Consider the following 20,534-nt stretch of genomic DNA (forward strand, 5'->3'; position numbering starts at 1 on the left):
TCCTCCTCCACGCTGAAGCTGTTTTGCAGCCCTGCCTGAGCGCTGCAGCCGCCTCTCTCTCCTCTCTCTCCCAGCTTAATGCTGTGACATTTAGAAACCTCTCTCAGCTCATTAGGCAGTTGCGTAACACACCCCAGCGCTAACACCGTTTCCAGAGCTAACCTAATTAATGGTGCCAGCTGCCAGTGTGTGCCGTGCCAGGGAGGGGACGGCCAGAGGGTGGGCGCGCTGGCAAAGAGAGCTGCTGGACATCACCCACCTCGGCTAGGCGTTCCCAAAGCAGCCAGGCCGGGTGGCACCTGCCTACCGCCACTGCTAAGGACATCCCACGCCCGGTGGGTGTGGATGGATGCCCTTAAGCCCAAGGCCGCTGTAATGCAAAGGGGCTTCACACGGCAGCCTGCTCCATCCGGGGCTGAGGCGGGGACGCAGTCTTGCGGCCCCTGCACGCACGCAAGGAGGAGATCAGCCACTCATCCCTTACCTTCTCTCATTGCCAAAGAGCCGGGCCACTTCTTCTCTCCCAGGGCTACGAGCCCGGGTTCTCCGCTCTAGCCGCTTCCTCTCCACCTGGAAGGCCTCACGATTACTGATCCTAATGGCCTTGGGAACGTCGGCCAGGGTGGTGTACTGCCGGCTGGCTTTAAAAGAAAGGGGACGCCCCGCTTTTTCAGCTCCCCTTCCCACATCTCTGCTGCTGGAGTCCTTGTGCATGGGGCACCTGCTCTTCGAGTCCAAGGAGTTCAGAGAGAAGCTGTGACTCACTCGGTCGCCTGCTCGGGTACCTGGGGAAGGAAAGGGCTGGGCATGCTCCTGCGAGGGCGATTTGGGATAACTGTACCTGTTGTTCGGGGTGCTGGGGCTGGGAGGGCTGGGTGGGGGCGGCAACTGCTGCTCTTCCAGCTTCGAGTCTTGCTTGGTCTTCTCCAAGGAAAAGTAGCCACTCTCCACACGCGTCTTCCGCCCACAGTCTATTCGGTCTCCGTTTATGGAGCTCTCGTCTAAGGAACGGAGAAGTCACTGTGCTTGCTTCCAAACCTCAGCTCTGCTTTTGACAAAGAACACCCCAGCTGCACTTGGGATGGGGGCAGGAAACGAGAGCAGAGATGGTCTGAGCCCCAGACCCACACTATGTCTCCTCTTCCACCCTTGGCTTTTTCACCTTGACCACCCTTTGTGCTCCTGGAGGCAATGGGATATACTGCAGGGAACAGGAAATGTTGGTCCAACCCCTGGGTCAGGCTTGCATGTTTGAAAGATCTAAACCTTCAAACCAACAAATGGATGACTGGGGTTACTGCCCTGCCCACATTTCCATCCCTGTCCTTCCCAGCCTGGTGTTGACCACAGCTCCACGGGCGCAAGGCAACGGACACCTTGCTCCTGGCAGCTGGGAGCGGGTGGAAAAAGTTCCCTGTCCAAGTGGGTAGATAAAGGAAATGGCCACAGCGCATGGGACCTGTCCACAGCCCCGGCAGGAAGAGTCCCCAGCCCCCATTGTTCCAGGGAGAACAATGTCACAGCCCCGGCGCCTTCCAGGGACTCTTCAAGGAGACCAAATGTAAACAGGGCCCTGACGCAGGGGCGGGAGGAGGAAGTGGTGCTCAAGGCTTGGCAGCCCTGACAGCTGGGTTGAGTGCAGCATGGCCCTGTGCTCACTGTGTGCCCCAGGTAGAGGGGCTACAAAAGGCATTTTCCCCCCAGCACAAGAGCAGGCAGCCCCATCCCCTGGCTGGGGCAGGATTAGGCCCTATCCTGTGCTTTTCCAGCAGGTAATAGAAATTTTCTTCCTGCCTGAAGCCCAGTCTGTGACACTGTGCTCCGGTGCCTGCACAGCAGGGATGAGCTCTGCTTCCTCCTCTTTGCTGGGATGCTCCAGGAACCAAACCTGCAGGAAGTGTTTCCCTCTACAGTGGTTTTCTGCCAGCTCGGCTGCCCAAACCAGGTCACTGCAATGCCATGCCAATGCTGGCACCTCCTGTCCCTCACCTTCCTTACTCTCCAGCACAGGATCCTTCAGGGAGCTGGCAGGCCCAGCCTGGCCTTGTACCGGGCTCTGCACTGGGCTGATGCCGCTGCTCCCATCCGCTTGGTCTTTGCCCCTCATTTCTTCCTGCCAAAGCGTGGACTTGGTGGCAGGGACCTTCTCTGCACTGGGGATGTTGCTGCTGGTCACAGCCATCTTAGCAGGACCAGGCTCCTAAAGAGAAAGGGGGAGACAGGAAGGTTAGAGAGCTTTTACCCAGATTTGCACCCAAGGTCCCCATGTGGGGCTATCCCCAGAGATTTGGGTGCCACATAGCTTGGGTGCTGCCTGCAAGTGATGACACAACAGGACAGGGATTGGGATGGGGACAAGGCTGCTCAGCCATGTGCCACCACCACATTCTCAAGAGGACAAATTCACAGGTGGAAACCCTACCACAGGGCAGCACAGCATGGGGGACAGGTCAGGACTTCCTTGGCCAAAGGGACCACTGCTGCTCTTGCAGTGAAACAGGAAGTGTCCATCCCTGTCACTCCCAGGAAAGAGCTCCTGAAACTGGCCACACCAGTTGGGAAAAGATCCAGAGCAAAGGTGAGTCGACAAACCAAGGAGACCTTTGGCCAGGTGCTGCAGTGGGGTCAATGGCTTTGGTTTTGGATAGGAACTGCCCCTCCCAGTGCAGTGTTCTGGACCTGGAAACATTCCCCTCACCCACACAATAACCCAGTCTGGAGTGACAGTGCCCCCCATGCACTTGATGCAAGCAAACACAGCATCCCCCATTCCCTTTTGCATGCCCCTGTTCCTTCTGCACATCCTCTGCATGTCCCTGGTCCCTCTATGGGCTGTCTCACAGGCAGCTGCTGCCTTGCATACATCCAGACCAATACCAGGCTTCTCTCCTGGGTCCCATTTCCCAAGTCTCAGTTTCCTTGGTGTTATAACAGACAGCAAAAACCACCCCAAAGAAACCAAGCTAGAGGACATGGGATGGAGGAGAAAATGCATTCCCTGCCACCAGCAGGCACGCTGTTTGTCAGGGCAGGTTTGCTACAGGCCACTGATAACACAACCCAACTGGGGCTGTACTTGGAGCTTCCCCTTGATTTGAGAAGGGAACACAACATCACACTGAGCTTTATGCTATTTTAGAACAACAGCCAGCATCTTAAATGCTTCTTTAGCTAATGATGGGCTCTGGAACCCATCAGGTGGTGGTGCCATTAGATTGTGGTGGCTGCAGCCTGGGCAGTCCAGGTTTGGTGCAGAAGAGAGCAGCAGCTCTCACAACTGCTTCAGGGTTTGGCTCTGCTCGTTAGCAGATGTTTTGCTGTTGTTGTATTAGGCTCCTGCATTAGCAGACTATTTGCCTTAAAGCCACCAATAAATCAATGACAATTAACCCTCCTCCAAAGCCTCCAGATTGTGGGAAGTTTCCCAGCTGCTTGTTCCCTTTCCACTGAGCAGGGGGAATCCAGGAGAGGCCAGGCCAGCAGCCACAGGCTGGGGACATGGGTGGTGACAAGCATCCCCTCTGTCCCCTTTCTCACATCAGGGGGTTTTAGCCCTGCACCTCCAAATTGGCAGATTGCAGGGCTGTGCTGGAGCTGCCAGGGATCTCCCAGGAAGCAGGTCCTGGCTCCAGGCACAGCCACAAGCAGCAGCAAATGACCTCCACTTCTACAGAAGTCCCCTTGGAAATTTCACTCTAGAGGAATGCAGTGCTGGAGGCAAATGATCCAGAGTTCACAGGCATCCCACTCCAGAGGGCCCTGCTTGAGCAGAGAGTTGGACCAGACGATCTCCTAAGTCCCCCTCCATCCTCAACCACGCTCTCATTCATTGATCCAAAAGCTGATCACCAGCTTGGGGGATCTATTTTTGCACATCCTTTACACACTCCCCCACACAATTATTTGTAGATATCTATTTAATTAGACAGAGACAGGAGGGCCAAAAAGCAGTCTATAAGCAAGCAGAGGGATTAACTCTTCGCTGCTCAATGGGATGAACAGCTCCGGAGAGGAGCACGCACCCAAAGCAGCAAAAGCAGCAGGAAGTGTGTCTGGGCACGCTCTGCGTACCCGAGCCTGCCACACCCCTCTGCAAACCTGTCCTGCAACAGAGCACAGAGCCTCAAATCCCACATTTCAGCCCCAAATCCTGCCTTGGTTTCCCAGGGAGAGCAGGCAGCCAAAGGCAGACAGCCCAGGCGCTCCTGCTGCCTGCACCACAATGGCAGAGCATGGCAAAAGCCACAAGAGAAACCTGTTCTCTTCCCCACCCCCCAAGATCATAACCTGCTTGCAAAGCAAAGGGGAAAAAATCTCTAGGATTGCACCTAACAACTCCTGTGCAGAATCTGCAGCTGGAGCAACATTCCAGGCTCTTCCTGTGTTGCTCCCACTCTGCTGATCCTGCAGTAGGAAGATGCAAAATGATGGAGGAGAGCTGAAAATGGCCCTGCTGCCTCAGGAGCAGCAGGCTGCAGCCAAGCTCTTCTGTAGCACAGACAAGTTAGAAACTACATGGGAATGAGACAAAGCAGGAAGAGGCAGCATTTGAATGTTTTGCTTTAAGTCCTGAAGGTGTCCATCCCTCCCTGAAGGGTTCTCAGACACCATTTGCTGTTGGATTAACAGGCAGCAGTCTTTAGAAGACCAGGCTTTCTCCTCCAGCACAGGGACACTGAGCTGAACAGCAGCCAGCTTCAGGAGAAGCCATTTCACAGATGGGAACTGGGTGCTGATTTTCTCCTCAGCATCCTCTCTCCTTCCCTGGACTGGCCATTTGCATGGGCACAACTTGGAAGACAGCAGAAAGAGGCTTCCTGTGTGTGCCTTCTGCCTTTGCAGGTTGCCTGTGAGCATCTGACATCACAGCATCCATCTGCTGGTAGGTTTCATGCAGAGGTGGCTTGGTAGAAACGAATCTGAGTCTTTTTCTGGTACCATGGGGCCAGAAGCGATGGGACAGAGAAGGTGGAAGGAGAGTAGCAAGTGGAATAGGGGGAATGTCCCACCAGGCTCCATGCTCACCCCATCCCCAAGCACCTCGGAAGCTCATATGCCTGTGGGCAGCCAGCATCCTTCCCACAGCTGCTTCCCTTATTTGGTGCTCAGGAGCTCTGATCCTGTACAGTTTCCAAGAGGTTGCCATGGTGATGAAATGTAACCCAGAATGATGTTTTCCTGGCTCTGTGCCCCTTCTCCTCTCTGTTCTGTCCCCCTCCTGAACCCAGCCTGGATACAGTGCTGCACTAGGGACGGGCTGAGCATCCCTGTCCTGCTGCATGGGCTCCTTGAATGGCCCCAGTGCGGCAGCCCCCGCCCTAGGGCTTCAGGACCAGCAACTTGAAACACACCAGCTCTTGGCAATGGAAGGAGAAGGTATCCTCCCTGGAGCATCACCAGAGCTAGCACTTGAGGGACTGTGATGACCCCAGCCCTTGACAGGGGGTGGCTCAGGCTCCCAGCCCAGTATACAGAAAAGGATCCTCTTTCCCCTTTTCTTTTCATTGCCCAGAATCTCTTCATCTGGTCGAGCATTGAAACTTGACTCAAACAGTGTCCAAAATCCACCCACGGCCTGCCTGGTCTGCACCAGGACCATCCTGAGGATTCCATCAAAGGGGACCTGCAAAGCAGGGCTCAAGGGAGCCCTGATGCCGCTTTCACTCCCCGGGTGCTGCAGCCCTGCTGGGCTGGAGGAGCCCTCCCAGGGTCCCCCCCGGCGGTGGGACGCGTGCCCGGAGGTCAGGCGGCCTCAGGGACCCGGCTGTTCTCAGCCCCGGCAAAGGACAAGGGTGGCCTCGGGGTCACGTTCCCCATCTGTGGGATTCTCCCCCACTCGGGCCACGTGGGAGCCGGGCAGGAACGAGTGAGTCACGGCCGGCCCTGCTTTTTACCATTTATAGTCACAGCCAGCACGAAGCCACCGCCGGGTCCCTGGAGAGCCTGGCTCCGGCCCCCGGAGCTCCCAGCCTGGCCCTGGCCTTTAGTATTTTCCTTTCATTCCCATTATCTCCGGGGTCATCTCGAAGGGGGTAACTGGAGCCCGATGGAATTTCATCCTGTTCCTGCCGAAACGGCCCAGGGCCGGCAGGGCCCTCTGCGCCGGCCCTCCCGGGGACCGCGCGGCTCTGCGGCCGCTCCTGCCACAGGCTGTGCGGGGCTGCCGCCACGAGTCAGGGCTCAGGGGGTGAAACACAGCCCCAAAGCAGCCAGGAAAGCAGCAGCAGCAGCAGGCTGTGACCTTGGGAAGCAATGATCAGGAATCAATTCACACCGTCCTGGCTCCCCCTGGCTTGCATGGCTCCTGCTCTCCACACAGACAGCAGAGGACTGGGAACCCACGGGTCCAGCTGGTTTGGGAGGATCATCCCAGGGGGCAGGGCAAAATCATGGCCCCGAGTGGGAAGCAAGGGGCTGGGCAACAGTGTGTGTCCTACTGGGGTTACCTGGGGAGTTGGGGGCTCTACCTTCCTCTTCTTCTTCTGATTCTGCTTGTTTGTCCTTGGATAGACTATCAGCATCTCCAGCCACCTGCAGGCAAAGGAAGCAAAAAGTGAGTGTTGTGCTGAGGGGAGCAACAGTCCCAAGGCCTGCAGACACCAAAGCTGTTGTCCTCTATGGGTGGTTCTGCCTGGGATCATGGCTCCATCACACCTCTTGCCCCATCCCACCTCTGGGACAGCTCCAGAGTCTCTAGTCCCAGCCTTCTGGGGTTTGTAACTTGGCCATAAGCACAATGCCAAGCTGGAGAGAAGCTCAGCTTCTCCAACCTGGTCAGGGTCAATGTTGTAAACAGTAGCCAGAAATCACAGAATCCCAGCCTGGTTTGGGTGGGAAAGGACCTTTAAAAGCTATCTAGTTCAACCTCCCTGCAGTCAGTAGGGACATCAGCAAACAGAGCAGGTTGCTCAGAGCCCCAGACAGCCTGACCTGGAATGATTCCAGGGATGAGGAATCTATACCACCTCTCTGGGCAGCCTGGGCCAGGGCTCACTACCCTCACTGTAAACATTTTCTTCTTTCTCTCTAGTCTGAATCTTCCTCTTTTAGTTTAAACCTCATCACCCCTTGTTCCTGCCACAACAGACCCTGCTAAAAAGTCTGTCCCCATCTTTCTTATAGACCTCCTCCAAGCATCTGAAGGCAACAGGCCCTGCTAAAATCATCCCAACCAGCTCCTGGGGGAAAAATGAGGTAGGACAGTAGTGGAGGAAGGATGACCTCAGGATGTTTTGGCTCAAACTCCACTTACTGCAATAGCAAGGCCATGGCCAAGGCCAGCATGGGACAGGAATTTAAGCATCCTGAAAGACAGTGAAGAGGGACAGAGCCTCTGGCAGGACATTCACCCTCCAGTAATGCCAGTGCTCACACAAAGCTCTTTTGTCCAAGCAAGAGCAGTGTGAACTTGACATCAAGAAGTGCATCCCCTGCAGCAGTCACTTGTTTGGGGAACCCTCCTGTGCCTTCCCATTGCAGCCTGACAGCCTGCCCCTGCACCTCTGGAGCTCTACAGGGATCTGTGGACCACTGGGAAACACTCCTCCTTCAGATCTCTTCTTCCCTCTCCTGTCCCCCCAGCTCTGCACACTGCTGCTGCTGTAAAGCCTCTTGAGATGACCACATCAAGTGGGCCTTGGTTAAGCAATAAAAGCCAGCAGCACACAAGAAACATAAAACAAATTCTCCCCCAGCCAGGGAAATCTTCCTGTCATGCTGCAACTGCACATGAAACCTGCTTGGCTTGGACCCAGAATGGGACTGTTTGGGGATGATTAATGCTTGCAGGCAGGAGCAAAGGCGCTGCTTCAACATCCAGCACCGGGCCAGTGAGCAATAAATCAGCCCCACCTTGCTCTGCAATGCTTCTCCCTCCTGCCTGGTGGGCAGGACCGGCAACAAAGGGCTGAGCTGTGAACCGGAGCGTGGGGAGAGGGAGAAGAGAGCAGGGCACGGAGGCTGGCCGTGGTTTGGGGCACAGGCATTGCTCCTGCCTTGGCTGAAGAGGAGGAGCTGGCTCCCCCAGGCCACGATTCCCCTGTGTCATAATTCCCCCACACCTCTGCAGCCTGATTCTCTGGCCACTGCAACGCCCCTGCTGCAGAAGCAGCCAGGGAGGTGGACGTGCCTCCAGAGGACAGAGCTGCTGGCCTGAGGCAGAGCTCACAGGGGGAATGGGCCAAGTTCACGTGTCTCAGTAGAGCAGGGAAGTTTCAATGCATGGAAATATCTACCTGATCAGAATCCCAAGCTCTTGGTAGAGAAATGACTGCTTTGACCAGCATTCATCACAATGAGGAGGTCACCACCAGAAAAAAGGAAAGGGGACTGGAAATAGAAGTAAGCTCAAGAGAAAGCACAGACATGAGGAGCAAGGTCTTTCCTTTGAGGGTGCCAGAGCCCTGGAGCAGGCTACCCAGACAGGTTGTGTGGAGTTTCCTGGAATCTCTGGAGAGATTCCAGACCTGCCTGGACACTGTGATCCTGGGCAGCCTGCTGTGGGTGACCCTGCTTTAGCAGAGGGGTTGGCCTGGATAACCTCCAAAGGTCCCTTCTGGCCCCCACTATCCTGTGATTCTGTGACTCTGCTGCTGCTCAAGCAAGCAGGAGACATCATGCTTTAGGAAGTGGTAAAGAGCAAGAATCCCTTCAACTTTCTGCTCTAGTTTCAAATATCAACGCATTTTGGGAGGGAGGCCCCAGGCTCCAGATATCCCAGGTGGGAAACGCTGCCAGGTGAGCAGCAGCACCATCGCAGTCTGTTGCTGTCAGCTAGTGGCTCAGCTCTCCCCTGGCTCTGCACCCTCATCTGTGTCAGCCTCAGCCCAAGCCAGCACATGGGCAATGGATGAGGATGTTTCTAGGTCACCATCCAAGACCTGGAGTCAGGAAATCTATCACCATTTGCTCATTTGAGTGGCCTGATCATCGTTGCTGAGCAACAGCAGCCCAGCAGCAGGCACTCCTGTGAGTGATGATATTTGAACCATCCTCAGGGGTCAGCTGCTCTGGAACCAGGGACTGGGCTGCATGCATCCCCTCTGCCAGCCTGTGAGCAGGGGGAGAACAGGGCAAGGTGGGTGCTGTGAAGCCATTCCAAATGGGTACAAGGTAAATGCAGAGTGAGCAGCTCAAGGACATGTGTCCTAAAAGCAGTCTGAGGTCACTCCAGTACTCACCAGCTCCAGCTTCATCTTGGTGCAAGCTTCTTCCCAAGCCCCAGCCAGTAAACAGCTGCTTTCTGCTGGGACTGAAGCTGCCATGGCCAGCCCAGAAGCATCTCAACATCAGATGCACCTTCTGAGCATCCCACAAATGCTCCAGTACAGCTCAGCTTGCTTCCAGTGGTGTACACTGCTAGGAGTGTTCTGCAGTGGGGAGGGCAAATGCCCAACACCAGAGAACAAAACTGGCCTGAACACTGTGGCCTCCATCAGAAACACGTGGCCTGGGAGCATGTCATCTCCAGGGTCTGGCCAAAGCTCCCAGGAGAAGCTAAGCTTCCCTGAGGACTGACTCCAAAAGGTGTCTGGCAAGGTGGAGAGCCCCAGGCTCCATCCTGGGACAGCCAAGCACAGACATCTGGTGCAGAGGAAGGACCCCAACCATCTGCCACTGCACAGGTCTCCACTGAACTCAGTGTATCATAAATCTGGCAGCTTTGGGGGTGCTCAGGTTCCTGCTTTGCTGTAGAGCACCAGGCAGTGGCAGGGGTCCAACAGGCAGAGGAGCAGGGAAGAGGAGAGAAACTTGCCAGAAAGGTGAAGACAAGAGCAGTAGCTAAACTCATCCCCCAGGACTGCCCCTGACTGTCACTTGGACAGGCACTGCCCATCCCACCCTTCTCTTCCTCCCAGCTAAGGGAAGAGCCTTGCAGGTGTCTCAGCCCCAGCTGTGCACTCACCCACTGATGATCTCCTTGTTCTCAGCCCGGATGAAGTGCTCCTTCTCTGGTGTCAGGATGCACAAGGAGAACTTCTGCCCCGTCCGGCTCTCCCCATCCACCACATCTGTGCACTGGTTCATGTTGATGGTGCCCTGGGGCAGTGTGGTTGGCTGCAGAGGGAAGGAGAAAGGAGGAACATTTGAGGAGAGAAGAGCAGATGAGTGCAGAGCTCAGCTTTAAAACCTCTCCTGGTGGACACCAGGATCCTGCACATCAAGATGCCCTGCCCAAGAGTGACCAGACCAATCTGTACACCCTGTCAGCACAAAGCACAGCCCTGTGCTGCACATCTGGGGACACAGCCCAGCAGGTACAACTCTTGACAGCCCAGTTCAGCCCCTTTCATTGCTGTCAGCAAGATGCTTCTCCTATGCCAAATGCCCAGGGAAGGATGGACAAGGACATCAAGTTAAGGCAGCAGGTGGCCAGCTTTGGGTTTGCAGCTGCAAACCATCTGGGGTGGTGGGATAGCACCTGGGGACAGGGAGTGGCAAAGCAGCAAGGTGCCACTGCCCCTGGCACAGGATGGCTCAGGCACTACAGACACACCAGCCAGGTTGTTTCCCATTAAAGTTAGGAAAACAGGAAGTTTGCAAGGGAGGGACCACAGCATGTGATGGATCCTGGGTGTCTGATGGGCTTTGCTGTGTCCCCTTGCTGGAACTGTGGCCTCCCTGGCTCAAGAGGGCACAAAGGGACCCAGAGAGATGTCAGCACTGACAAGAGCTGACAGGGCCATCTGGAGTGGTGCTGCCTCATCCGATTACAGCACAGCCACCCGCTCCTGGGGCAGGGCATCCACAGTCCTCCCCTCCCAAGCAGCAAGGCATCCATGTCTCCCCAGCCTGCCTGTGCCCCACCAGGCCCAGTGACACTGGGGACGTACATGACCCAGGGGAGGGATCTTCCCTAGCTGCCAACAGCACCAGAAGAACACCCAAAGCAGCTCACAGTCACCTCCTTACCCTGCCAAAGCAACCTTCTGCCCTCCAGATGGCCAGGCCAATGGGGACACAGATTTTTGGCAGATGCTGGTAAGGTTTTTACCATGGAAACCAACTCTTCTGCCAGTAAAATCCCTCCTAAAGCAGTTTGCATCATGCAAAGAAAGAGCAACTGGGGAGAGCCTGATGGCTCCAGCCTACAACCCCAGGAAATTTACAGCAGTCCCTCCAGGCCTGCAGTTTATCCATGTGTGGAGCTGTGGGACACAGCCCTCTGTGCCAGGAAGGGGCTTTCCCTACAGCTCTGTCCCCTACGACAGCCCCAGGCGGCACAGAGCTGTCATGGGTGCTGCAGCATTGGTGCCCAGCACGGGCACACAAGCAGGACTTGTCCTGCATCAGGAACACCAAAAGCTCCTCTTCTCCTTGGTGGCCAGCAGCAGCAGCATCCACAGCCCCCCCGGGATGGGGAGAGGGAAAGCAAAGCCGGGCCCAGGCCTCGGGCACGGTGCACACAACGCCTGCCCTGCCCTGCCCTGCTGCAGGCAGGCAGCTCCTCAGAGGATCTTCTCTGTCTTGGACAACAGAACTCAAGCCCTGCTTTCCAGCAGCCAGGAAAACCCAGTGGAAAAACCTTCTCCTGCTCCAAGTGGACTCTTAGAAACGTTTGTGTCTCCCTGGCCCTCACTGCAGCCAAGGCCTCCGGGACTGCAAGGGCTGAGTCTCATCTCCTTCCCCACCCACAGCAATTTTCCACCAGGGAATGAAACAGAACAGGGTGAAAAGGGGATGAGGGCAGCTCCAAGAGAGAACACCCCCCCCCAGTCCACTCATCCCAGGCCACTCAGTCCCTCTGGCCACAGGCACCCTCAGCTACCCTGGAGGCCCAGAGGGATTTGGCACAGGAGGAGCCAGCTCCCTGCGGATCTCGCCTGCTCTCCTCGCTCCTTAACCTCACCGCGGTGTTCAGGGCGGCTTCCCCGGCTGCTGCTCACACCCAGCCCAGACCCAAGCGTGCCTGCAGTGGAGGAGCTGGTTTGGGGCCCCCACACCACCAGGCTGGCCCTGTGAAGTGGTTTTGCTGTGCACCCCTCCTCGTGGCACCAAGCACAGCCTGACACGTGTGTCCCTGTCCGCTCCCACACCCCCGAGAGGCTGGGGCGAAGCTGGGCCTGTCCCCTCTTGCACCTTCAGCTGGGGGCAGGACAGGCACCAGGGACAAACCCTCCACCCCATGGCACCCCCTCCACCTCTCAGCAGCAGATGAAACCTGACAGACCAGCTGTCTTGCTCACTCAGGATGTAAATTCCTTTGCACCATTTAATTCCTTCTCTAGGCAGCGCAAGGCGCTTTGAAGCACGGGGAGATGCAGATGGTGTTGGGTGGGAACAGGAGGGCACACACTCGAGCTCCACAGAGGGAAAGGACAGGGCTTGGGCACTGCACCCCAGGAACACCTCACAAACAGTCAGGGATCCCCAGCACAGGAGCTGGCAGGAGCCAGGAGAACAGCAATGGCCCTTGTGTGCCACAGCTGTGCTATGGGAACAGGGGAGAGGCTCTGTGGCAGGAGATGAGGACACACTCAGCCCTTCTCCCCCTCAGAGCACCCGTGCCTGCACTGAGGGGTTTCCTGGGGATGGGGATCCCTGGGGAAGGAGAGAGTTGATCCCCAGGCTGGTCCCAGGTCAGGTGAGGACTGCGTGGCTCCGGCAATTGGAAGGGAATAGATGAATGCACAAGCAGGGAGGTGCTACCCAGCAGACGCCAAAACAATAACAAGGCTGAGACTCCGAGCAGCCCTTTGAAGAGCAGCTGCTCTGATACAAGGTCAAACCCATCATCAGACCTGGGGCCACAGGGAGGCTTGGTGTCTGGGTGAGACGCGAGTGGACGCTCAGGCTCAGCTCCCTGCCCTTCCTTCTGCCAGTCCCCAGGCTCAGAGACAGCCTTGTCCCCAAGTGCTGGCCCTGCCTGTGCCATTTCCCGGGCTGCTCTCAAGGGGATGGAGCACACAGCTACCCCGTGAGCGGATCGGTGTCTTTAAACTGGGGGAGGAGTGGAAGCACAGCAGGGTGCACCATTCGAGGTCACCATTAGGAGCACCATCAAGAGCAGCAGCTCTCCTTGGTGGCACTGGCCACCTCGGAGCACAGAGAAGGCTGGACCCCCACCATCTGAGCAGCTACAGCTCTCCACACTGCCAGTGTCAGCAGAGGAACCACAGCCAAGAAACAATCCTGCTGCTGTTTCCCTCTGGTATTTACACACACACGTGCTCACAGTCTCCCTCTCCATACTACACAAAGCCTATGGTACTCTGTCCTCCTCCTCCCCCTTCCTGGGTGCCCAGGACATGAGTCATGCCATGCTCTGAGTCACATCCACAACTCCAGCAGCCTCAAGATGCTCTCAGGACCTTGGGATGGATGCTCCTAGGATTCAGGGTCCAGCAACTGTAGCAGCTGCCACCTGACACAGTGGAAAAGAGGGGAAGGAAAAAGAAGGAACCTCTTACAGGCCCAGAGGGAGAAATCCCAAGCAGGGCATTGCTGGGGAGATCCATGTGCTGCAGCAGGATGCACAGTGCTGGATGCTCCCCGGGGCAGTGAACTCCCAGGTGCAGGGGCTGATGCCTGCAAGCCAACAGGGGTTATCTGCAGGAGTCCCTCATTTCCATATGCTTTTGCAGGGCTGAGGTAGAAATACAGGCTTTAGACTCCAAAACCTCCACATTTTCTCCAAGCATCTTCCCTACAGGTGCCACGACAGCAGCTCAGCCCAAAACCCAACAGAGCTTTACTCAGCAACTGGACCCAAGATGTTTTGTGAGCAGGTAACCCCGTGGGGTCAAGCTCCCGAGAAGCAGCTCTGCCAGGGCCTTGGTGGGACACAGCCAATGCCCACACTGCTCTCCAGGGCTGTTACACAACGTGGGTTGATGAAATCTGGAACACAACCTTTAAAGAAAGGCGATGGGGCAGGGGGAGGAGGCAACCAAACAAAAGGGACATTTTACTTTCTGCCAAGAACCAGGAGGGGAAGGGAAAAAAAAAAAGAAAAGGGGAAAAAAACTAAAAAGAAGAAGAAAAGAAAAGAGCCACAACCATTTGTCTCTCTGGCATGGCAAGCTGGTTGCCTTGGCACCGGGGCCCAGCCAGCCCGGGGAGGGGAGATCGTGGCTCTGCCATCCCACTCCACCACAAGGCTGCACAGGCTCTGCCCTGGCTCCCAGCACCACTCTGGGAGCAGCAGCGAGCCTGAAGTGCCTGAGGAGGAGCCATCCACGCTGCCTCCATAAGTGCTTCTTGACAAATGTTAATTCTTTGCCTTCAAATATTCATGAGGGTGGCTGCAAGGAGCTGGCTGCTCTTTCCCAGCGCTCTGCGAGGCAGCCACTGCGCTTGCTTCAGGGGCCCTGGGCTCGGCTGGTCCTGGGGGGGATCTTGGCTGGATCGTGGCATGGGCACAGCTGAGCAACATGCAGACAATCATGCTCTACTCGACTGCTGAGAGCCCAGCTCCAGTGCTGGGGCCAGCTCTGGAGCCCTGAGCCCCAAAGCGACAGGGACCTATTGGAGAGGGTCCAGAGGAGGCTACAAGAATGGACGGGAGGGCTGGAAGCGCCCTGCTGTGAGGACAGGCTGAGAGAGCTGGGTTTGTTCAGCCTGGGGAAGAGAAGGCTCCAAGGAGACCTTTTGGTGGCCTCTCAGCACTTAAAGGGGGTCTGTAAGAAAGATGGGGACAGACCTTTTAGCAGGAACTGCTGTGACAAGACAAAGAGTGATGGTTTGAAAGGAAAAGAGGGAGAAATATTTCACAATGAGGGTGGTGAGACACTGGCCCAAGTTGCCCAGAGAGGTGGGAGATGCCCTATCCCTGAAACCACTCCAGGTCAGGGTGTCTGGGGCCCTGAGTACCCTGTTCCAGTTGGAGATGTCCCTGCTGGCTGCAGGGGGGTGGACTGGATGCCCTTTAAATGTCCCTTCCAACACAAGCAGTCCCAGCTGCCATATCACTATGGACACATCAGAGCAATATGGAGACAGCCATGCCTTGGGTGAGAGCAGCAGTGCAGCTTGGGCTCCTGGCACCTCCATCATTCCCACCCAGAGACCACCACAGGAAAGCCACGAGGAGCTCCCTTTTCAGCTGCACATGGCCTCCCCAGTGCCCAGCTGGGGATGCACTGCATCCACACTGGAGCTGGCTCTGCTGCTGGCGCTGGGTGGCTCAGAGCCTGCTGGTGAGGTGGCCACCAGAGCATGCCTGAGCTGCTGAGGCACCAGACAAGCATGGCTGGCACAGCAGCAGGGCTTTAATGAGCCTTTTAGGCTGCCTGCCACTAGGCAGGAGGCTATCGATACGGCCGCGAGGCAGCCGGGGCTCCGGGGCAGGCAGATTTTGTTACACTTATAGATCAGCTGACAGGCTGAGCATCCTGGATTTATTAGATTAGACAAAGGCTCTTGGAAATGACCTCTGTGAGCTTTGCCAAAGCATGGACTGGAAAAGTCACCCTTTGAAGGGGAGCACAAGGTTGTGCTCCTACACCTGCCTGCAGGCAGCAAGAATCCATCCCTGCTGTCCCCCAGCTCTCTCCTCTCCCTGTGCCATCCAAGCAGGAGACAGGTAGCTTTTGTAGCCACCTGAGCACATCCTTCCCCCCTGCAGCCTTCTTCCATCAGCAGCTAACACTCAGTGAAGCCACTGGGAAACCTCCAGCTTGCTCAGGCTGCACACCAGGCCATAGAAAAGCAAGTTTTGACCAGGGGCAAGAGAATGCAATGGAGTTACCAAGCAACACGTGTGCTCCTGCACCCCTGCATGCACCCTTGGGCAAGGCAGAGGGCGAGATGCCCCCAGATCTCACTGCTGCTTGGACTCTCCACCCAGTCAGAAGGCTCCTTTCAGACAGAGACACATGCTGCACCCAGCTGGCAGTGCCAACAGCAGGCACCCTGTGCCACCATGAGGAGGGGACAAGGCACCTGCCTGGGTGTGCAGCCAGCGATGTAGAAACACCAAACCTTTACCCATGGCTGGATGAGTGCCATGACACTGCCCCATCACACTGCTGGCCCCTGCCTGCTCTGCTCATCACAGGCACTAACAGACAGCTCCCTGGAATTTGTCTTGCTGGAGGAGCTCACCATAGCCTCAGGTCACCCTCCCCAAGGAAGTGGCTCAGGGAGGTGAGTCTGGAGGATTGGTTCCAAGTCCCATGCACACCTGACCCCTGGAGAGCCCTCCTGAGCCTCTACCAGGAGATAAAACATCATCAGCTCCACATCGGGCAGGGGGAAGGAATTTTCTTCACTGGGAGCAGTTTGAGGAGGGGGTGAAGTGCAGGGGTTGGGCAGGAGAGTTCAGCCAGGGGCCACTTTCAAGCGGAGCTGCTGTTTATGTCCACAGACAGCGAGTCTAAACAGTGAGCAAGGCTGCCAGCTGCCTCTGACCTGGCCAGGAGCTTGCTGCAAGCACCCCCCCCAGGCTCCTCTCCCACCCAATGCCACCTCAGCAAGGCACAGGCAGCACCCATGGGTGCCCATGTAGCACCTCTGAGGACATGCATGCTATTCAGAGCCCCCTCCCCACGGGCACCCATGCGGGGAGCGTGTGCCGGCGCTGAGCGAGCCCAGCCGGGGCTGCGCAGCAGGCTGGAGCTGGCTCCTCCTGGCCTTATATGGCCATTTTTGCACGGCTCTTGTGGCTCCCAGCTGCTCCCCACCCCAAAGCGGGTCGGGAGCTGGCAGCCAGGGCCTAGCCTGCCTCCTTCCTGTTAACCTCTTTCCTGCTGAAAGGCCTTTGAGGAGCCTGTGCACCTTGGGGCTGGTCGTACCCCGTCCTGACACAGCCGCCAGCGCTCGGCAGGGAGGGGCAGCAAACCTGCTGGTGGTCACCAAGTGGGGGCAACCTCCCTCAGTGCTGGGATCTGACCCTCTAGGTCCTCAGGAGCAGCCCCAAATCCAGGAGCCCTTCAGGGGAGGTTTCACCTGTGCACACACATGCTCCACATCCCAGGCTGCTGGAGAGGAAGAGGAAATAGAAGACGCAGAGGACGCTGGCACCACAACAGGAGCAAGAGCAAGGTCCCACCACGATGGGGGTCGAGGGCCTGCTTCAAGCCACCACCCTTGCTTTTTGGGCTCTAAAGCAAAAGCCCAGCTTGGAGCAACTGCTCAAGCCATACCTAGGCTCTTTAGGGACCAAAGCAGAAGCCAAGCCTTGCATGGGCGCTTGCCAGCCACCCCGTGCTGAGGGCACCATCTTGCAGCCCTGAAATCCCAAGGATTCCTCTTCCCTCTTGTTCTCTGGGATTTAAATGCATTGAAAATGCAGAATGCCCTCCTCCCCTCCTAAGAGAGGGATGGGAGGAGTATGTGAATACAGATCTGACCCCATCTGCTCACAGCTGCCAGGGTGGCATCTTCCCCATGTCCTGAAGCTCAGGCAAACAGGAGCCCAGCCAAAGGGGAAGCAAGGATCTGCAGTGCCCCAGTGAGCTGCCATGGTAATCAGCATGGTGGCAAAAGCCTGGTGGGACCACAGAGCAGGATGGCACAGACAGCCAGGGAGCAGAGCTTGGTGCAGGGGCCACGGCGGGCGAGTTGCCTGGAGAGGGAAGGCAGTGCTTTGGGGGTGGGAAGGAAAGGCAGGCTGCATTTGCATCTTGGCATTTGAATTTTAAATTGCCCTGTGCCAAATGGGCCTTGTCAAGTTTAGCCTCCACCCCCTCGGTGTAGGAGAGAAGCCCCAGGAGGTCCCTGCACCGCACACTGCCAGGCACACAAACGCTCCGCGGCTGCCACGGCCTGCCCAGGAGCAAAGGGCTGCACCAAAACAGCAGAGACCACATCAGCACAGCAGGGCCCATGGGGTAACCCCCACACAGAGATGGTCACAGACATGGTGATGCCAGTTTTGGAGACAGCCCATGAGGAGTAAAGCCTGGATGGAGGCAGGGCTGTCTCCGCTCGTGTCGGCCAGACACCCAAGCCCTGCTCAAGCCCAGCTAGACCTGGATTTCTGTTTCATAGACAGGAGGGGAACAGCCTGAGCATCTGCCCAGACATTGGCTATGGACAGGGCTTCACACCTTGGGAAAAACCTGAGGAAACAATCCCAGGGCAGAGCTCACTCACTGCTCAATTTCAGAGCCAGGCTTCTGGCAAAAAGGGAAAACAGCTGCAGCTGATGTGGGCTTTGATTTACAGCACCAAGCGCTGCTGGAGCGACTCCCAAGGACCTACAGGCAACTCCCACCATGGGCAAGGGCCACTCAAGGTGCCACCAGCCTTGCAGCATGGAGGTGTGCTGCAGGGCACACAGAAACCAGGCACTGGTTGAGCCATGTGAGGCCATGGTGCTGCATGTGGCACCCCAAACAGGACTGTGGAGAGACACTCATGAGGATTAAGACTGGAAACCCAGGAGGAGAGAAGGGACTGTGGAAGGAGCTATGGCTGCTGCCTGAACCATCAAAGAGAAGCATGGTCAAAGTGAGAGCCATCCAAGGAAAGCAGTGGATCAAGCCAACCAAAGCCCCATACCTCCCCAACTGAATCCTCCTTGCCTTCAGCCTAGAACGGAGGGAGGGATGGGTCTCAGTCTCCAGCTACCCCACAACCTCTCCTATAAATACATCCAAGCAGAGGAATCAGAGCAAACACACAACAGACCAGGCCACTCATCCAGCCACAGCTGTGCAAAGCTGCCTCCCACAGCCATTGTCTTGAGCTCTGGATAATTTAAGGCCCTGCACTATGCCATGCAGTGCAGAGAGAGCAAGGTGAAAACCAGCAAGTGCTTCCCACAGTAAAGGAGCAAATAAAATGGAAGCCATCTCCTGCTGTCCCAGTAGAAGAAAGAGGAAAGAAAACCCTTCCAGTTCTGTATGAACCAGATTCTTTTTCACTAAAACACAAAAATGCAAAGGAAGGAAAGCACCACCTCAGGATGGCCAAAGCCAGCAGAAGCCTCTCAGCACAGCCCTGCTGAACACTCTCACACAGCCCTAGACCCACTCCAGCCAGCTTCAGCCAAACAGGGCCATGGCTGTGGTTTCTCCCCAGTTTGGCTTCTTTGGGGCTCAGCTGAACTGAAGATTCGCTGCCAGGGAGTAAAGGCAGCTCCCTTGTGGCCAAGACAACTGCAGAGGAGGTGAGGGGCAGCCCAGGGGTCAGCAGCAGCAGGCCCACCGGAGGTTTGGGCAGCTCCCACGGGTGCAGATGCTTCACTGGAAGTTCCTAAATCTGGCTGAATTGGTCTGGAAATCTCATTACTCCCCAGGGCTGCTCTGACTGCCTTGCAGAGCTTCCTGCTGGGCTGGGAATACCACAGGGCCAGGCTCCCAGGGGGTGCAGCTCGAGGTGTGAGGGACAAACCAAGCAGAAGAGGTTGGATTGGGTAACCAAGCAGCAGCCACATCCTACACCCCATGCCTCACCCCAGCACAGAACCTCAGACCTCTTCTGCTCTGTGCTGCTCCCAACAGCTTCCAGGCAAGCTTGGACTCTGCAGCCCTTCCCAGAAGCCAAGGCAACAGCCAGAGAGTATTTTCCAACCCCTTAACTGTTGGCCATCCTCCCTTACGGCATAAAATGGAAGGGGCCCAGAAAGGCAATTCTCAGGAGGAAAGCTCCCAACAGCCACATGTAACTGTGCCAGGGCAAGGAGACAACCCAGCAACACCTGGAGTTGGGCTTTGCTGCCACCTGCAAGGTGCAGTGGCAGCACCAACGCAGACAGCAAAGAGGCATCCTGGCTGGGCAGGCACCACTGGGTTCAAAGGCAAATGGCACCCAGGGGGAAAAGTGCTTTGAGTGCCTGCCACAGGCAGGGACAAAGGCTGCTGGGGCTGCCCCCACGTCCTGGGGAGCAGCATTTTCTCCCTACAGCTGCTGCTTCCATCTGGCTCTCACACTTGCACAGGAGTTCAGGGAGAGGAGCAAGTTCATGGCAACGAGCTGCCCTCAGGAGCACTCCCTGCAACCTCTCCTTTGGAAGCAGTTGTTTGGCTCCAGCAGAGAGGAGTAATCTGGGGCTGGTCAACCTCTGAGGGATGAGCCCAGGAGGTTTCTCCATCCCCCATGCCTGGGACAATAGAATTCACCCTTCAGCACTGGCCTGTGCATGGCATTAACTGCCCCTGCAAGCCAAACATCCCCTTCCTCCACACATCTGCTCCATCCATAATCCCCACTGCTCCTCCCCCTAATGGGAAAGCAGCCAGGAAAGTGAATCAAAACCCTAATTATATCCCAGTAGCTCCCCAGTGCCCCAGTGATCTGCTGGGACCTCACTGATGTGGCTGCAGAATGGAAACCAGGAGGAAAGGGCCAAGGCTGGGTGTGCTCCAAGCACCCACCCCCTTTCTCCCCATCATCACCACGGCTGGAAATCCCACCCAAGCTCAGGCTGCTGCTGGGGCATGTCTAAAATCAACCTGCACTCCTGTCCCCCCTGCCCTCCTCTCCTCAGGGACTCTGTCACCCATGGCAAAGGGAGCACTGCAAGCATGGGTACAGAGCAGCAGCCCCATGGTCTCACTGCAGGCCTCCAGGGCAATGTTTGCCCATAAAATCAGGGAGACCTACAGCACTTGAAGCCACAGCACCCAGGGCTCGGGGCATGTGAAAGC

The 20,534-nt window shown here is 56.6% G+C and overlaps 1 protein-coding gene across 8 annotated transcripts in view; it reads right to left on the reverse strand.

The window, feature by feature from the left end:
• Positions 1-20,534, reverse strand: part of MPRIP (myosin phosphatase Rho interacting protein) — an 82,560-nt gene that overhangs the window by 36,992 nt on the left and 25,034 nt on the right. For 4 of the 8 annotated variants that reach the window (XM_068146582.1, XM_068146584.1, XM_068146583.1 and 1 more), the window contains exons 4-8: positions 9,905-10,056; positions 6,447-6,531; positions 1,990-2,200; positions 842-1,001; positions 485-721 (exon numbers count right to left, since the gene is read on the reverse strand). In XM_068146582.1, coding sequence (XP_068002683.1) covers positions 485-721; positions 842-1,001; positions 1,990-2,200; positions 6,447-6,531; positions 9,905-10,056 — 845 coding nt within the window. Of the gene's footprint in view, positions 1-484; positions 1,002-1,989; positions 2,201-6,446; positions 6,532-9,904; positions 10,057-20,534 lie in introns of all 8 variants that reach the window. The other 4 variants (XM_068146586.1, XM_068146587.1, XM_068146588.1 and 1 more) reach the window with 2 other exon arrangements.

The sequence above is a fragment of the Melanerpes formicivorus genome, unplaced genomic scaffold (genome assembly GCF_026170545.1).
Source record: "Melanerpes formicivorus ecotype bairdi unplaced genomic scaffold, bMelFor1.0.p_v2 SCAF_14, whole genome shotgun sequence".
NCBI classification, from domain to species: domain Eukaryota; kingdom Metazoa; phylum Chordata; class Aves; order Piciformes; family Picidae; genus Melanerpes; species Melanerpes formicivorus.